Here is a 16,142-nt window from a genome sequence, read left to right as displayed (position 1 = left end):
AGGGCCGGGGGAGGGTAGCGGGAGGAGGGAGGCAGATGGGAGGCCACTCTGCCCCTTTGTGCAGGAGACGTAGGAGCCCCGGCTCCTCCAGGTAAGTAAGTACCCCTGAGCTGGAGGCTAACATAAGATGAGGGGAGCTCGGTGCCCCAGCGGTGGGTCTGTCACCTCGGGCTTGAGAGCTAAGGCCACCGCCTGGGAAAGGGGGCGACCACCTGCCCTCAAGCCCCAGGCTCAGTCTGTGAGGCCCCCTCAGTACTGAAGAGGGGACCCCCCCATCCCCCACCCCAGCAGAGGCGAAGCCGCTGCACTATCAGACAGTTGCTATATAACTTTTATTTCTGGAAGTTAGATACAGCAATATACAAAAAAAACCAAAAACCCACAATAATATAAATTTTTACACTATTAAGTAAGTATACATTGGAATTTGAATGCAGTGGCCAGGACAGCGTCTCACAAACCACCGTGTGGGGAGGTTCCGCCGTCCACGGGAATCCCTCGGCTGGGCAGGGGTCCGCAGGGAGACGGTGGAGAGAAAGCAGGCAGGTCCTGGAGGACTGGGTTCTTTGAGGGAGGGGCCAGAACAGCTCCTCTCTGGGCTTTTGCTACAATCAGGGTTCAAAACCAGATACACATGCTACCTAAAAGCCACAGGGTTTTACAATTTCTACTCCAGCGAAGCCCAGATCCTTCCCCAGGTCCCTGAAGTTAAGCTTATTACAACCTAGAGAGTGTTGCAGGGAGGGGGACTGCTCCCCACTACTTATCAACCCCTGTTTGTCTTAGAGGGTCTCACCCCCTTCTTTCAAAAACTGGCGAATTTGGGTGTCATGAGTAGAATTCCCTAGAAACTCTGGTCAACTGAGACAAGGCGGTCTTGGACCACCCACATCTAGCCATGCCTTTGGGTCTGAGGAAGCCCCATGTCAGAGACCACCTTGCATGCTACTAAGTGTTCTGAGATGCACAGTAAATGCGAGTTGTTCTGCCTCATCTTGGGGCCCTGGGGCGGGGGGTAGAGGAGAGATAGTCACCAGCGCTGCAGGGAGGCTGGGGTGCCCACTCCCTCACCCGAGGTTTATCACTAAGCCTTTGCCCCCTGGGTTAACCAAGTGAAGAAGTGATTACAGGTGCCTCTGAAAATCGCCAAGAAACTGGAACAAGAACCATATTCCCTGAGCTCAACTAGACCCTTGACTGGGGCCCCATAGTTGGAGTCGTCTTCAACCTGTAACTCTCTCCCTCTTTTTCCAGAAGGTCCTGAGACCAGGATGCCTAAAGCAAACGGGACAAGGGACCTTTAGACACTAGAAGAAGCCATGCCACAAGAGGGGGTTGGGGAGGGGCAGGGAGAATCATCTGTCCCTTGTAAGGCACCCACAGAAGCCACCCAGGCTCGGAGACAGGAGCAAAGTCCAGGGAGAAAGGGCCCCTCTGCCCAGCCTCACCTACTAATAGGCCAACACGTTAAAGGGAAAAATAAAAACCTGGTTCGTAAAAAGTCTAGAACGTTTAGGGTCTCCTTCAACCTTCCTATCTCAAAACCAAATGCTAAGCCACATCTTCAGATGTCTTTTTAAGGATTGGACCTGAAGCTCATGTCGAAGTTTATATAAATTATCAGCCTGAAGAAAGCTGAATGGCTAAAGCACCAAGGAGGCTACTAACTGAGTTTTCTTAAATATAGAAAATGCTACGCCGATGCAGTGTTTTTTTTGCCCTTTAAAAAAAAATTTTTGTATCAGTTTAAAAAGAAACTTAGGGGCTTTAAAAGTCCTATCTTCTATTTGGACATTAGCAAGGATAAAAGTGCAATGCCAGGAGGATGTAGCGAGAGGCAGCCTGTGGCATTAGCTTACAGAAAGGGGCAGAGGGATGCCGCTGGCACCGGAGGCACTTGTCTGACAACAACAACAACAAGCTGCTGAGAAGGGAGGGGGGGACAAAAAAGACATTTCCTCTTTCTTCCTCTCACCACCCCTTCCACCTCCCCTGATCACAGTCTCAGAGAGCGCATCCTTATTTGCATTTAGATAAAAGCGTATCACCCACATTCACTCCTTTCTCTATTTTAAAAAGTGCCCAGATTGCTCAAAGATAGCCAAAGTAGGAGACAGAAAAAAAGAAAATCTGGAACCACAAAGTTGGGAGTTGAGTTGATCTGGGGTGGGGCTGTTTAAGGGGTGGTGGACCGCGGGGAGGTGCCTTGTCATCGCTCTCTGCAGCTCCTGTCCTCGGCTCCTCACATGGGGGAGGTAGCGCACTCCGAGTTCAGCTCCATGTCGAAGGTGAGGGACTCTGCGGGGGACACACAGGGAGAGCTGGTTCAGTCGCCTGAGCCCGACGGCTGGCAGGGCGCGCACCCCTGGCCTTGTGGGGGGTGGGGGTGGGGACAGAGGCTCAGGCCGCCCCTGCCATCCAGTCTCTGGCCCCTTGTGCTCAAGAGGAGCTCAGAGAATCCAGATTCACTCTCCTCCTACAGCACTGTGGGAGGGCTCTCAGCCTCCTTCCTACCTTAATTCATTCCCAACTCTCCATGTTTACAGAAGATCTAAGGCTGCCCTGTGGAATGCAGCAGCCTGGAGCCACCTGAGATGTGACCAGTCCAAACTGAGAGGGGCGGTGGCTGTAAAACACCCAGTGGGTTTCAAAGGCTTAGTGAGGAAAAAAAAAAAAAAAAAAAGGAGTTCCCGTAGTGGCACAGCGGAAACGAATCTGACTAGAAACCATGAGGTTGAGCGTTCGATCCCTGGCCTCGCTCCGTGGGTTAAGGTTCTGGCATTGCCGTGAGCTGTGGTGTAGGTCGAAGACATGGCTTGGATTCTGTGTTGCTGTGGCTGTGTCACAGGCTGGAGGCTGCAGCTCCGATTAGACCCCTGGCCTGGGAACCGCCACATGCCCCAGGTGCGGCCCTAAAATGACAAAAGACAAAAAATAAAAAACCCTCATTCAGGGAGTTCCTATTGTGGCTCAGTGGGTTACAAACCCGACAAGTATCCATGAGGATGTGGGTTCGATCCCTGGGCTTGCTCAGTGGTTAAGGATCTGGCGTTGCTGTGAGCTGTGGTGTAGGCTGGCAGCTGTAGCTCCGATTCAGACTCCTAGCCTGGGAACTTCCATATGCCGCAGGTGTGGTCCTAAAAAGCAAAAAAAAAAAAAAAGGAAAAACGTCATTTTTTTGGAATATGTGGAAGTGCTACTACTATTTTGGATTTACTGGGCTACAGAAAATACATTCTTAAAATGAACCTCACCTGTTCCTTTTTACTGTTTTTAACGCAGCTACTAGGAAATGGACACCCGCAGGGGGCATGCGTGCCGTTTCTATGGGAAAGCGCTGCTTGAAACACCTGCTCCCAATCCAGGTGCCCAGCTCGGCTCTGTAAGCGGGAGCATCACAGGGACAAGTGGATACTCACCAAACTGCCCTCCTGCTGAGGGCTCAGCACCTTCACCATTATTTCCAAACTGCATCAATGAATCTAAAGTGCGGGGGGACATCGGCAGGTCAATGGTATTGCTGCAGGTCGTTCTGTAGGAAACGGGGAGCAGTAGGAGCGGAAAGGGCCGGGTTGACAAGACACAATGGAGGAAAAAAAAAAAGAAGAACAGAACACACACACACAAGCTCATCAAACTCTGGTCTCCAAAAGAAAAACAAAAAAAAAACAAAAAAAATACAAGCTCAAGCTTTTTAAACACACCAGGTCACTTTGAATACCGACCATAGCTCCGAGGGTTCCAACCCCTCACCAGAGTTCTCTCACCCAGTGGCCTGTTCCCAGGGGTAATTGAGGACGTTAGAAATGAAGGCAAAATCAGGAAGAGAAGCCACTTACGGTGTCACACAGATGAACTTGGTCTTCAGGTATGGGGCAGCACCTGGGAAGGAGAAAACTCAGGCTCACTGATTCTGACTCCACCCTGGGTCCCGGGCAGGAGGAAGCCTTTCCCCAATGCTGACCTGAAACTCACTCCATCCTGGACCAGAGATTGTCTGGAACTCCCATTTCCCTCGGAGGAAGCTCACCTGCCCGCCCTCCCTGTACACGCTTTGATGTCCCAGACGCTTTGGCACCTTGTCCCCGAGCCCAGAGGAGGGGCGGCCGGGTGTTCCTCCCTCCCTCAGCTCAGGTAAAGAGTTTAACTGCTTGCGTGTGGTCTGAGGATTAGGTTCTGGCCTGGCTGTATCTCTTAGATAACTTCTCCTCATGCAGGGCTGAGCCCACGTCGTCGGGGCACCATGTCTTGCTCAGGTACCGCAGCGGTGAAGAGCAGGTGGAAAGGGTTAATGCAGTGCCGAAGCTGGGGGAGGTGGGGGGGGGGGCGACGACAGTTTCTGTTCCTTTCAGGACTTGTCTGTCCCTATGGCATTGTCAGGTGAGGGGATTAGAAAGGCCCCTGCTGGACAACTGCATCACCCAGAAGAGCCCCTCCACAGGGAGGCTGTCGCGTGGAGCAATCGGCTCTGGTCTGGCAGACAGGAGGCCCAGGCCTCATTCTCTCTTCAGCGGCTAAGGGGTCTCGGCAAGGCCCTTCCTCTCTCATGTGTAGGAGGGAGAAGCCCATCTCTGCCATTTAGTATCCTTATTCACAGGAGAGTTAGAAATGTGAGGACTGAAACAAGTGAAATTAAGGGCTAAATGCTGATGCTAAGAGCTCAAGGAACCCTGGAGACAGTGGCATGGGACTGGGAGGCTTTGGGGGAACATGGGACTTAGCAGGCAGGTGGCGGGGTGGGGTGGGCTGAGAGAAGCACGGTTATCAAGCTTGGGGCTTACTGGGAGGCTGAGGGATCAGAAAGTACGACAGCCTGAGAAAAAGCGTCGCCAAGGGGCCCTGAGACCGCCGTCTGTGTTTATTTTTGGCCAAGAAACAGATTAACTCAGTACAAAATCCAAAGAAGCTACTGAGGCAGGGTTCTGGTGTCTTATAAATCCACTTGGGCCCAGGACGGAGGGGCCCAAGACAGAAAAGGTTTTAATTCCCCCAGTGAGCAATGGTGCTGAGACAAAACAGCTTTGGCCTGAGCTGCCAAGGGAGAAGCAAAGGAGAACGAAGATGGAGAAGCAAAGGAGAACGAAGACGAAAAAGCTGCTTTATGGCTCCGTACCAGGTCGTAAATGTCCTTTATCTAATTTGTAAGATAAGGGATGTGTCATTTCTCTTGGGGACTCTCTCCCTCAAGCCATGAGGAAATACTGAGTGAAGAGGAGGGAAGAGTCCTGGGAAGATAATCCACCTTCTAGAGACGCTCAAACCTCCACGATGGAACCCGAGGAAGGGGTTGCACGCTCAGCCCTGGAGGACCCCACACCTCACACCTCACACCACACCCCGGGCCCTGAGGGCGGCCTCGGCCCCGAGGAAACACTGATGCGTCCAGGCAGGAAAGGGCCTTGCCTCCCAGTCACACAGGAGGGGTGGCCACGAATGGGGGGGCGCAGCCTCAGACCGGGAGCGTGGGCCCTGAAAGCCACGTCAGTCCGAGGACCAGCACGTGGACCCAAGTGCCTTCCGCAGAAGGCACAGGGCAGGGTGACAGGGGCTGATAAACAGATCTCCCAACCGAAGCGCAGCGTGCAAGGCGAGATAAGCGGCAGACGGGAAGTGCCCTTGTGACCGAGACGTGGCCCCAGAACAAAGGAAAAAAGAGAGTCAGTCGCCTGTTAGCTCCAGTTCCCTCCGCCAAGGCTCATTCTGCTCAGCCCGAGGCTCCTCAGAGGGAATGCCCATGAAGAAGTGGGAAGGAGGCTGCTGGGTGTGTGTGTGAGAGCTATTGGTACAAAACCAAGGTTTTTCAAAAGCAGCCAGGGCCGGGACGGCCAACCTCCGAGGGTCACGGTAAGAGAAGATGAAGAGAAGTTAATAAAAACAATGGCCAATTATCGTCTCCTCGTCAGGATCCAGACAGAGAACCCAGATCTGAGCTCCAAACAGAACCGAGAATAGACTAGAGGGCTCTGCCCTCCACACTGAGGATGGTGCCAGAGCTCACACGGGTTTAAACGTGTGAAACCATTTATGTATAACTTACACAAGCACATGAATGTGCTCTTGCACGTTAAAAAAAAAAAACCAATTTCCCCTTTTGCGTGGCCATGGCGTGCAGCAGCTTGGTGTGGATCTCAGTGCCCAGACCGGGGCTTGAACCCAGCCACAGTGGTGAAAGCCCTGAGTCCGAACCACTAGACCACCAGGGACCTCCCTAAGAAAACCTTACTTTCGACAGCTGCATGTCCAAGGTAGCAATTCCATGCCCCTCCCACCCGTTGCCATCTGCCCCTTCAATTACCCCTCTCCCGAGATTCTGCTCTCAAACCGTGTTCCAAGGCTGCTAACACTCATTTCCTCCAGAAGGCCTTTCTTTGTCCCACCTGATGCTGCCTACATTGTTCAGTGATCGGGAAAAGGAAACACACTAGACTGAAGTCTGAGTTGCAAACCTTCTAGCCTCTGCTAGGTAAGAAGCGCTGCGCTGGCTGGGCGTCCTGTTACCAAAGAATCCTGTCCCCGAATTCTCTCTGCCATGTTTTCTTTTTTCTTTTTTCTTTTTTAGGCCCGAACCTGCAGCATATGGAGGTTTCCCAGCTAGGGATCACATTGGAGCTACAGCTGCCGAACTACACCACAGCTCATGCTGACGCTGGATCCTTAACCCACTGAGCAAGGCCAGGGATCAAACCCATATCCTCGTGGATCCTAGCTGGGCTCGTTACCACTGAGCCACAACGGGAACTTCCTCTCGGCAGTGTCTGAGGAATGCCTGGGTGTTGCATGCAGTCTCCCCCTTTAGACTGGGGCTCCCTGTGCCATCAGCCACCCCCCAAAAGCACTCACTACAGAGTTCTTTCCCCAAAAGAAGAATAAAGATGACCAGGTTCTTCAGGCATTGACCCATCCCATCCTCCAAGGATCCTACCATTTCCTGCTTTTCCCCGGAATGAAATGCCTATTGCGGAAAATCAACAACTACCTGGGTCAGCTTCGGGATGCTCCTGGCTCTCTGGCCGACAATACTTTCCAAACGCCTCCTCCTTTGGAATGTCAGGGTAGAGGTAGACCAGCGGAGACACAAGGATGTTGGTAGCATCCATGATCTTATAGCCCATGATGATTTCAGCAAACGACATGTTGTTGAGCTGCTGCTTGGTGTACGGTTCCACCGACTGGATCTGGGTCTTACCTGTCATGGGATATGGGAGGCAAAGACTAGGTGAGCTCCAAGAAAACTATGGGATTTAATTTTTTCCCGCAAGGGGGACAGACTTATGCCAACCTAGCGCCTGAGGCCCTGAATAGCTTTCCCAGTCACCTGGCACTGTGGAAATGTCCAGCTGGCTTTGAGAGAAGCGATCCAGTTGGGTCACAGGTTAATACACTTGAATCATCACTTACATAAGCTATGTTAACAGGGGAAGTAAAAAAGGAGATGAAGAAAATTTAAGTTGCAAATTTCTAGGCAAATATTAGCTCCTGGACCAAGTGAAATGAAATGGCAAACCGACCCTCCAGCTGGCAGAAGTTGGAGAAAAGTCACTCAAATGTGTTTCCCAAGCCTAAGGCAGTGGGTTTGAGGCCATTTCTGACCACCAGGGGGCAGCAGGTGCCTGGCACTAGCAGCAGTCAAGGCAGCAGCCACCCATAAGCTACCAGGTGGGGTGGGGACCAGCCCAGCTTACCGCTGATGTCCTTCTCCACCCAAGTGAAGGTGACTCCTCCTTCTTTGCTGCTTTCACTGAATCTCAGCAGGAAGGTGCCTGGGGGCTTGGTGCTCAAGATGGCCCGCTCCCTCTCCTTACTGATAAAGCCCATTATGTACCTGGAAGACAACAAGGTTTGGGCTGAGGGTTCCTCTGCCACCAGCCTGCTGGAAGAGTGGGGGACTTGTCACACCTGTGTACGCTGCCAGACTTGTGTTTCGACCTACCCTTCATTCCAAAGGGCCAGGATGTACTTTTTCACAAGGTCAATGATATTGTCCAGCCAGACCCAGAAGGAGAAGCCCTTGCCAGCCATGTTTTCCTGGAGAAAAGAATAACAGGAAAACCAAGTCCCTCAACCATCCCAGGCTGTCCCTTCCGCGGGGCGAGGTGCCAGCAAAATCCTCAGGCGCACCTACCCTTGGGTGCCCCCAGCCTTCTGAGACCCCGCAGGTGTGCACCCCTCCCCCTCCCCTAATTCACACAGTTGCTTACTTTGCAAAACTTAGCCCACGTGATCTGACACCCTGAATAGTTCACACCAGGTCCTGAAGGGAAAAAATAATAATAAAGTAGTATAATTTTCGACTTTGAATCAAGATCTCATTCCTTCATACAGAACACACTCATACACATCTGTCCCACTGTGCCGTGAAACCATTAGGTGTTTTTGTGGGTTTTTTTTTTTTCCGGCCGTGGAAGTTCCCAGGCCAGGGGTTGAACGCAAGGCATAATGACAACGCCAGATCCTTAACTGCTAGCCTGCCAGGGAACTCTGAAACCACTGGTTTTCATGTATTTGAATGCTGCCACCACTGTGTGCCCACCTGCTCCCAGACCCCATCATTTGACACCCCCACCCCCGAGGAGCTGTTTAGCCCAGCAGAGCGAGGGGACGATCCATCATGTCCCTGCTGCACTTCCCAGCTTCGAGTGGTGGTCTGGGGACCAGCAGCACTAAGGTGCTGACAGATGGCATTACAGGGTCACATTTGGTGGCAGCACAGGACAAAGCACAGGTAGCATGTAAAATACATTCTACCAATTTTTTTTCCCAGGGGAGAAAATGAAAAACGAGCCTACAGGTTCTTGAAGAAACGGACAGGGCTGCCAAACCCGGAGCTCTGCCTTCTAACACATACTTCAAACACCTTCCTAGGGTCGGACAAAGGGAAAGTGGTCCCCTGAAAGGATGAGGGACACAGCTACCAAGAAATCTGCCTCCCGCCTCATAGAAATGATCACCAGGATGCTGGCCTCCTCTGCATCCTGACTCCCTACCTGCCGGAGCAGGTTTTCTGGCCCCGGGCACAGCACCTTGCTCAGCAACCCAAACACTCCTAAAGGACCAGCTCCAGGGGCGGGATTCCTTTTCAGAGGAAGGCGGGAGAGAAAGGAGGCAAAGAGCTGACCTAGGAGTTTCTCTGCCAGCGTGCTCAACTGCTCGATGCTCAGCCCTCGCTTGGTGGTGGAAGAGAACTGCCAGCTCAGCACCTCGGCCACTTGATCCCACGTTCCGATCGGGGGCTTGGTGAAAAAGTTCACGTTCTAGGGAAACGACATACATGGGCTCCTTGAGATGAGGGTGGTGCCTGATGAGCCGCCCCAGGCACCGCCACAAGCCCAGAAGTCTCCGGAGAACCCGGAGCCCAGGCTCACCTTGGGGTTGTTGGTCAGCATATTATACCACAGGATGGAGGCCCAGGCGTTGGGCATCTGACAGATGTTGGAGATGACCACGACTGGCAAGGAGTGGGTCTGTGGAGTAAGCGGGCAATGAGCTGGGGAGGCGGAGGGCCCTGGTGGCTTCAAGTCTCTTGACCCATATTTTGCAGGGTTTGCAAGAGGACAGGCCATGGGCCACGCCTGCTGCCACACTCGGGCCACAGGCCTCAGGTTCGGTCTGAACACCACCATGACCTTGTGATGCCGACATGCTCACAGTGGACACTCATGGTCCACGGACTCCCCATTTATAAAACCCGGAAGGCATTCTCCACGAACTGAAGATGCATCAACCCCTTAAACAGAGAGCTCCCAGGAATCCAAAACTTAGGATTCCTGGTTTTTCGGGTGTATCTTTAAAGATCAGCTGGGAAAAAGAGCATATAAATGCCAGGATTGTCTGTATGCTACAAACAGTGGCTGCTGAAAGGCTGTTTTGCTCAAACTTTATATAATAAAGTCCACTGTAATCAATTTCTAAGTATGAGTTTTTATACCAGGTTTGCTGAAGGCTGAGTAAACAGGGATCTTCTAAGCACTCCAGCAAGATTTTACTCCCAGAGGAGACACTGAGGATTTTGTTGGAGAAAAACAAGCAAAAGCAATAAACATGGTGTTTAGCCAAGAGTCATCATTGCACCTGCTGGAGAGAAAACCCCAACTAGAAGTCTGGTCACCTCCATCACCCCTGCACCCAGCCCCACCCAGTTCTGCTGCAGAACTCACCTCCAGGTCAATCTTGAGGCCTTGATGATACACCTCGGTCTCAAAGGTGATCAGGTGCAGCTCCTCGGTCACAATGAGGGAGGCCTGCCATAACCAGGACACTTCCTTAGAGAGGGTGGCATTCGGAACCGACCGTCACCACGACACCATCCAGAAGGGCAGTCAGTCTACCAGGTGGCCGTGGACACACCCAGAGCATGTGGCCTCTTCAACACTACGACCCTCCTCCAATGCTGTGATCCTCAACACGCTCTCTTCCTGGCCTTAGTAAGATTCTACTAGATCCAATATGTTCTTTATAAAATATGTAAGGCGCAGAGAATGACACAACGGGGAACACCTGCGTACCCACCACCCAGTTTAAGGGAAAGACCACGGCGCTGAGGTTCTCTGGGTGCCTCCTTCCCCAGAAGGAACTGCTGTTTTGTCTTTTGAGTTTACCATTTCCTAGCTCTCCATGGTTTGTTTGTTTGTACCCATGGCGCGTGGAAGTTCCAAGGCCAGAACCTGAGCGGTTGCAGAGACAACTCCTTGTAGTTACACTGCAGGCCACAGGGAAAGCCCTCTCTATGGTTTTATCATATATATATATATATTTTTTTTTTGGGTGCACCTGCAGCACATGGAAGTTCCTGGGCCAAGGACTGAGCCCGCACCACAGCAGGGACTGAAGCCCAAGCTGCTGCAGTGACAACACTGGATCCTTAACCTGCTGCGCCACAAGGAAACTCCTTACCACCTTTATATCGCTAAACAGGTACGTGTTTAGCTTGGGGTGTTTGTGAGTCATACATAAGGAACCACACCCTGTGTATTCTTTTGAGACTCACTTTTCATATCTTTGAGGTTGTGCAATTTATTCATTTTCACAGCTGTACAATATTCCATCACCTGACTATGGCACAGATCATTTATCCACTCTAGTGCTGAGGGTTTTTGGGTGATAATTTAGAACTTATAATCAGGTCATGACATTGCATACTTGTCTTCTGCTACATATATGTACAAAGATTTCTTTATTGCTTTTTTCCCCCTTTTTACTTTTTAAGGCCCAACCTGTGGCTTATGGAAGTTCCTGGAGCTAGGGGTCGAATTGGAGCTGCAGTTGCTGCCCTATGTCACAGCCACAGCAACACTAGATCCAAGCTGCATCTGCAACCTACATGGCAGCTTGTGGCAATGCCGGATCCTTAACCCACTGAGTGAGTCCAGGGACTGAACCTGCATCCTCATGGACACCATGTTGGGTTCTTAACCTGCTGAGCCACAACAGGAACTCCAGATTTTTTTTTTTTTTGTCTTTTTACGGCTGCACCCGCGGCATATGGGGGTTCCCAGGCTAGGGGTGGAATCAGAACTGCAGCCGCCAGCCTATACCTATACCACAGCTGCGTCTGTGACCTACACCACAGCTCATGGCAACGCCGGATCCTTAACCCACTGAGTGAGGCCAGGGATTGAACCCGCATCCTCATGGAAACCAGTTGGGTTTGTTACCACTGAACCATAATAGCAATTCCCAGATTTCCTTCTTGTTAAACAATTCTGGGAGCAGCACTACAGGTTTATAGGGCATTTTTATTTTTATAATGCCAAATTGTTTTCCAAAGTGACTGTAACAATTTGTACTCCCAATAGCAATATAGCAACATTACTTTGATTAAGAGTTGTCAAAAAAATTATTAGAAAAGAAATCCTACCCCCCTTTTTTGGCTGTGCCCACGGCACATAAAAACTCCCAGGCCAGGGATTGAACCTGAGCCACAGCAGTAACAATGCCAAATCCTTAACCATTAGGCCAGCAGGGAATTCCTCCAATTCATTTTTAAAATCCTCTGTTTCTAATTACAAAAGTAATCCATGTTCAGTTTAAAATGCAAATATTACAATTTGTGTAGTTTGGTGCTTTGTTCAAAGTGTTTTCGGGAAAGTACGTTTCGCATGTATTTTTTTGCGGTCTAAATTTTGACTGCTGAGAAGTGTCTATTGTACAAAACTTCATTTAAAAAGTTTTTCTGGAGTTCCTGTCGTGGTGCAGTGGTTAACGAATCTGACTAAGAGCCATGAGGTTGCGGGTTCAATCCCTGGCCTCGCTCAGTGGGTTAAGGATCCGGCATTGCCGTGAGCTGTGGTGTAGGTCGAGGACACAGCTCGGATCCCATGTGGCTGTGGCGTAGGCCAGCGGCTACAGCTCCCATTAGACCCCTAGCCTGGGAAGCTCCACATGCCACTGGTGCAGCCCTAAAAGGACAAAAGACCAAAAATAAATAAATAAATAAATAAATAAAAATAAAAGTTTTTTCTACTGAATCCAGGGTATTCCAAAGATTGAAGCCTGTGTGTAAAATGCTACCAAATGGCAAAAAGCAACAATAAAGTTTGGTTTTTACTTTTCTTTCTAACATAAAAAATAAAATAAAATGCAAATACTACAGAGATAGTATAGAGGAGTCTTGGTTAAGAACAGCAGCACAAATACATAAGCAGTGTGTGATAGATAATCCTCTAGAATTTTGTAATATATGGATAAATAGACAAAAAGTATGTTTTTTAAAACAAATATACTAGTATACTACTCAAGTTATTTTGCATCTTGCTTTTTTTTCTAAATGCATTTCACATACCTTTTCCCATATCATTGCATAGAGACTACCTCACTCTTTAACTGCTGTCGAGTATTATAAGCTCAGTTCATTTTTTTTAAAGGCCTCCTACATGCTACAGAAGAGGGTAAGAACGGCTCAGGGGACAAATATCAGAAAAAGAACAGGGTGGGAGTTCCTGTCATGGCTGAGTGGTAACAAACCCGCCTAGTATCCATGAGGATGCAGGTTCGATCTCTGGCCTTGCTCAGTGGATTAAGGATCTGGCGTTGCCCTGAGCTGCGGTGTAGGTTGCAGACACAGCTCAGATCCTGAGTTGCTGTGGCTGTGGCATATGTAGCCCAGCAGCTGTAGCTCCGATTTGACCCCTAGCCTGGGAATCTCTATATGCCTCAGGTGCAGCCCTAATGAGAAAAAAGGAAAGAAAAAAGAAAAAACAAACAGGGTGTCACACATTCATAAGAAAGATTTAGGATCCTGCTGTGGCGGAACAGGATTGGTGGCATCTCTGCAGCACCAGGATGCAGGTTTGGTCCCTGGCCTAGGAACTTCATATGCCATGGGGCGACCAAAACCAAAACCAAACAAAAAATTTACATAGGAAAATTAAAAAAAACCAAAAACAACTTAAAAGATTTACAACTAGTTTTTGGTCACATTTACCCCCTTTTTTTTTTTTTTAAAGTTTATTCTTGACACTCAGAATCCAATGACCTGACTCAATGGGAGGCAGAGAAGAAACAAGGGGGATCAAGAACCAGAGGTTTTGTTATTTTTCTTTTTGTAAGATGGTTAGCTCCGATGTGTTGAAACCTTCCATCTCCACCTCCGTGACAAAAACTGGTCACCAAAAGCTGAGCCAAGCCTTGTCGGGAATGTGGAAAGCCCCAGGCAAGGTGGAAAGCTTCTTTTCTACTCACTGGGCGTGGGCAAGGGAGTTTCCACTCCTTAATGATGAGCTAACTGGCCGGCCATTGAAGGAAACGCCCCGAGCCAGGGAACTCCAAGGCCTGTGTGACTTCTGATGTGTCAGGTTGGCCCAGGGTGACTTTTCTGAACAACTGCAGCTGAAACAGCACATAGGTGTCTCTACTCCTGGGCAGTAAGAGGGCTCTTGTTCGCTCAGCCTCCAAGACAAGGTTCCTACAGGTGGGCTTTCATCCCCTACCCAACTTACGTCGCAATTGGCTCGGCCCCCGTTCCCACATCTCTGCTCTCTCAGGGTCTGTAAGGAAAGCAAAGGACAGGGCTGTCACGGGAGGCTCCCCCCAACCCCACCCTCCGCCAGAGGCCCCAGGAGAAGGGGGGTCCGGGCTCCCCCGAGTACCAGGTGTTTGAACTCTGCGGAGAGGCTGCCGTTGTTGGACTCTTCCATATTCATCACTTTCGTGTTGGTGCCCAGGATGTTAAATTTCCGGGATCTAAATCACAGGAGAAAAGTACCCACCGTGTCAGGGACCGAGTGGCTGGCCCGAAGACGAAAGTTAGAGTCAAGAGAACAGAAGGAAGCCTCCAGGCTGAACGTACCCTCTGAGAGCCGCGACGTCCCCGGAGTCTCTGTCAAGGACACAAACAGGTGTTAATAAAGCAGGCCCTGGCTTGTTCTTCCAAAAGTCTGCTTTGAACACCTATAATTCGCTCTGATGGGAAAACTGCCCTTCTCCTGGGGCTTTCTGTCAATGATTCAATTACATTTTACACATGAAATCGAACGCCCTATCTATGCTGAAGGAGCGGACCCAGTTGGGTGCCTACCCAACATCCACTCCCATCTTCCTACGGGAAACTTGACCCTGCCGGGTGTCCCTCCCGCCCCCTGCCCCCGAGGATCCTGATCGCAAAGCCCACCAGATCACAACATACCCGCAAGCATGGTGGTCCAGGGTGGGGGCGAGACCTACCCTGTTCCAATCAGATTGGTATTTATATTCCACAGCTTCCTTCAGCTGAATATAAGCAAGGAGGCACATGGCCTCACCTACTTACTACTCCAAGCAACCTTGCTGCAACCCAGAAGGGAACCTGAGAACACTTATGGTGGCCACTTATGGTGGCAGAGAAGATTCTGGGCCTTTGATGGCATCAATGAGTCACTGATCTCACTGTCAGGAACTTGTTCTACTTTTGTATTTTCAGTGATACAAGGTTGCAAACTTCCTTATTATTTAAGCCATACTGGGTTTTCTGTAAAGGTTTACCTGCAGCTCAGAGCATCCTACTGACGTAGCTTGAAATATTCTTCCCAGCATGTTCCCTGTCTTTTAACTAGGTTTTCTGATTATTTTGCTTTTTATGTAGTCACATTTCTGAGGGTTTCCCCTTCTTTTTCTTTTTTCTTTTTCTTTTAAATTTTTATCTTTTTAGAGCCTCACCCAGGGCATATGGAAGTTCCCAGGCTAGGGGTCGAATTGGAGCTATAGCTGCTGGCTTACACCACAGCCATAGGAATGCAGGATCCGAGCCAAGGCTGTGACCTATACCACAGCTCATGGCAACACCAGATCCTTAACCCACTGAGGGAGGCCAGGGATCAAACCCGGATCCTCATGGATACTAGTCGGATTCGTTTCCTCTGAACCACGATGGGAACTCCCCCTTTCTTTTTAAAATTACTTCAGTACTCTTTAAAAAGTCCATCTCCATTGCTATATATTCACTTAGGCTGTTAGAATAATAGCTATTATTTATTAAATAGTGCATTCTAGAAGAGTTTACAGATTAAGACGGAGCAACTTTTAAACCATTCAGAAGATATCTTTCCATATATCACATTTTAGAACGTAAATAGTCCTCATTATTGGGAAATTCTCCCTCATGTCTAGGCTATATATATTTTTTACATTCTTTTCTTTTTTTTTTTTTTTTTTTGGCCACACCTGTGGCATATGGAAGTTCCTGGGCCAGGGATCGAACCCCTGCCAAAGGAGCAACCCAAGCCGCTGCAGTAATAATGTCGGGCCCTTAACCCGCTGAGCCACAAGAAAATGCCTACATTCTTTTTTTTTAAATTATTATTATGACATTGATGAATAATACACTGCCTATGTAAATCTGATGAGGTTTGACATATTTAAAATATACTGTACACACTGTGACATTATCAGCCCAATCAAGATAGTAAACACATCCATCACCCCCAAGTTTCCCCACACTCTTCTGCAACCCATTCCCAAATCCTATACTCCACCCACCCCATCCCCAGGCAACCAGTGATCTACTTTCAGTCACTACAGGTTCGTTTGCACTTCTAGAATTTTAAATAAATGGAAAGAGAGTATGTATTCTTTTTTCTTCGTCTGGCTTCTCTGGCTCAGTATAATTATTTTGAGATTTATTCGTGTGTTGTGGTATCAACAGTTCATTCCTTTTTTATTGCTGAGTAATA

The 16,142-nt window shown here is 49.5% G+C and overlaps 1 protein-coding gene across 1 annotated transcript in view; it reads right to left on the bottom strand.

Annotated features, from left to right (window-relative positions):
• Positions 1–2,215: 2,215 nt before the first annotated feature.
• The window catches only part of STAT3 (signal transducer and activator of transcription 3), a 63,810-nt gene continuing 49,883 nt past the window's right edge, over positions 2,216–16,142 (bottom strand). The window contains 13 exon segments of the mRNA NM_001044580.1: positions 2,216–2,298; positions 3,420–3,532; positions 3,840–3,882; positions 6,974–7,186; positions 7,683–7,822; positions 7,931–8,025; positions 8,199–8,251; positions 9,116–9,251; positions 9,363–9,461; positions 10,155–10,238; positions 13,935–13,982; positions 14,085–14,178; positions 14,285–14,314. Of these exon segments, the coding sequence (NP_001038045.1) occupies positions 2,243–2,298; positions 3,420–3,532; positions 3,840–3,882; positions 6,974–7,186; positions 7,683–7,822; positions 7,931–8,025; positions 8,199–8,251; positions 9,116–9,251; positions 9,363–9,461; positions 10,155–10,238; positions 13,935–13,982; positions 14,085–14,178; positions 14,285–14,314 (1,204 nt within the window). The 3' untranslated portion in view covers positions 2,216–2,242.

This window comes from Sus scrofa, chromosome 12 (genome assembly GCF_054392235.1).
Source record: "Sus scrofa isolate SSC_HxYL_T2T_F1_AM1 chromosome 12, Sscrofa_HxYL_maternal_Yorkshire_Landrace_v2.0, whole genome shotgun sequence".
NCBI classification, from domain to species: Eukaryota; Metazoa; Chordata; class Mammalia; order Artiodactyla; family Suidae; genus Sus; species Sus scrofa.
The sequence above is the reverse complement of the archived record's forward strand: the minus strand, read 5'-3'. Positions and strand labels throughout refer to the sequence as shown.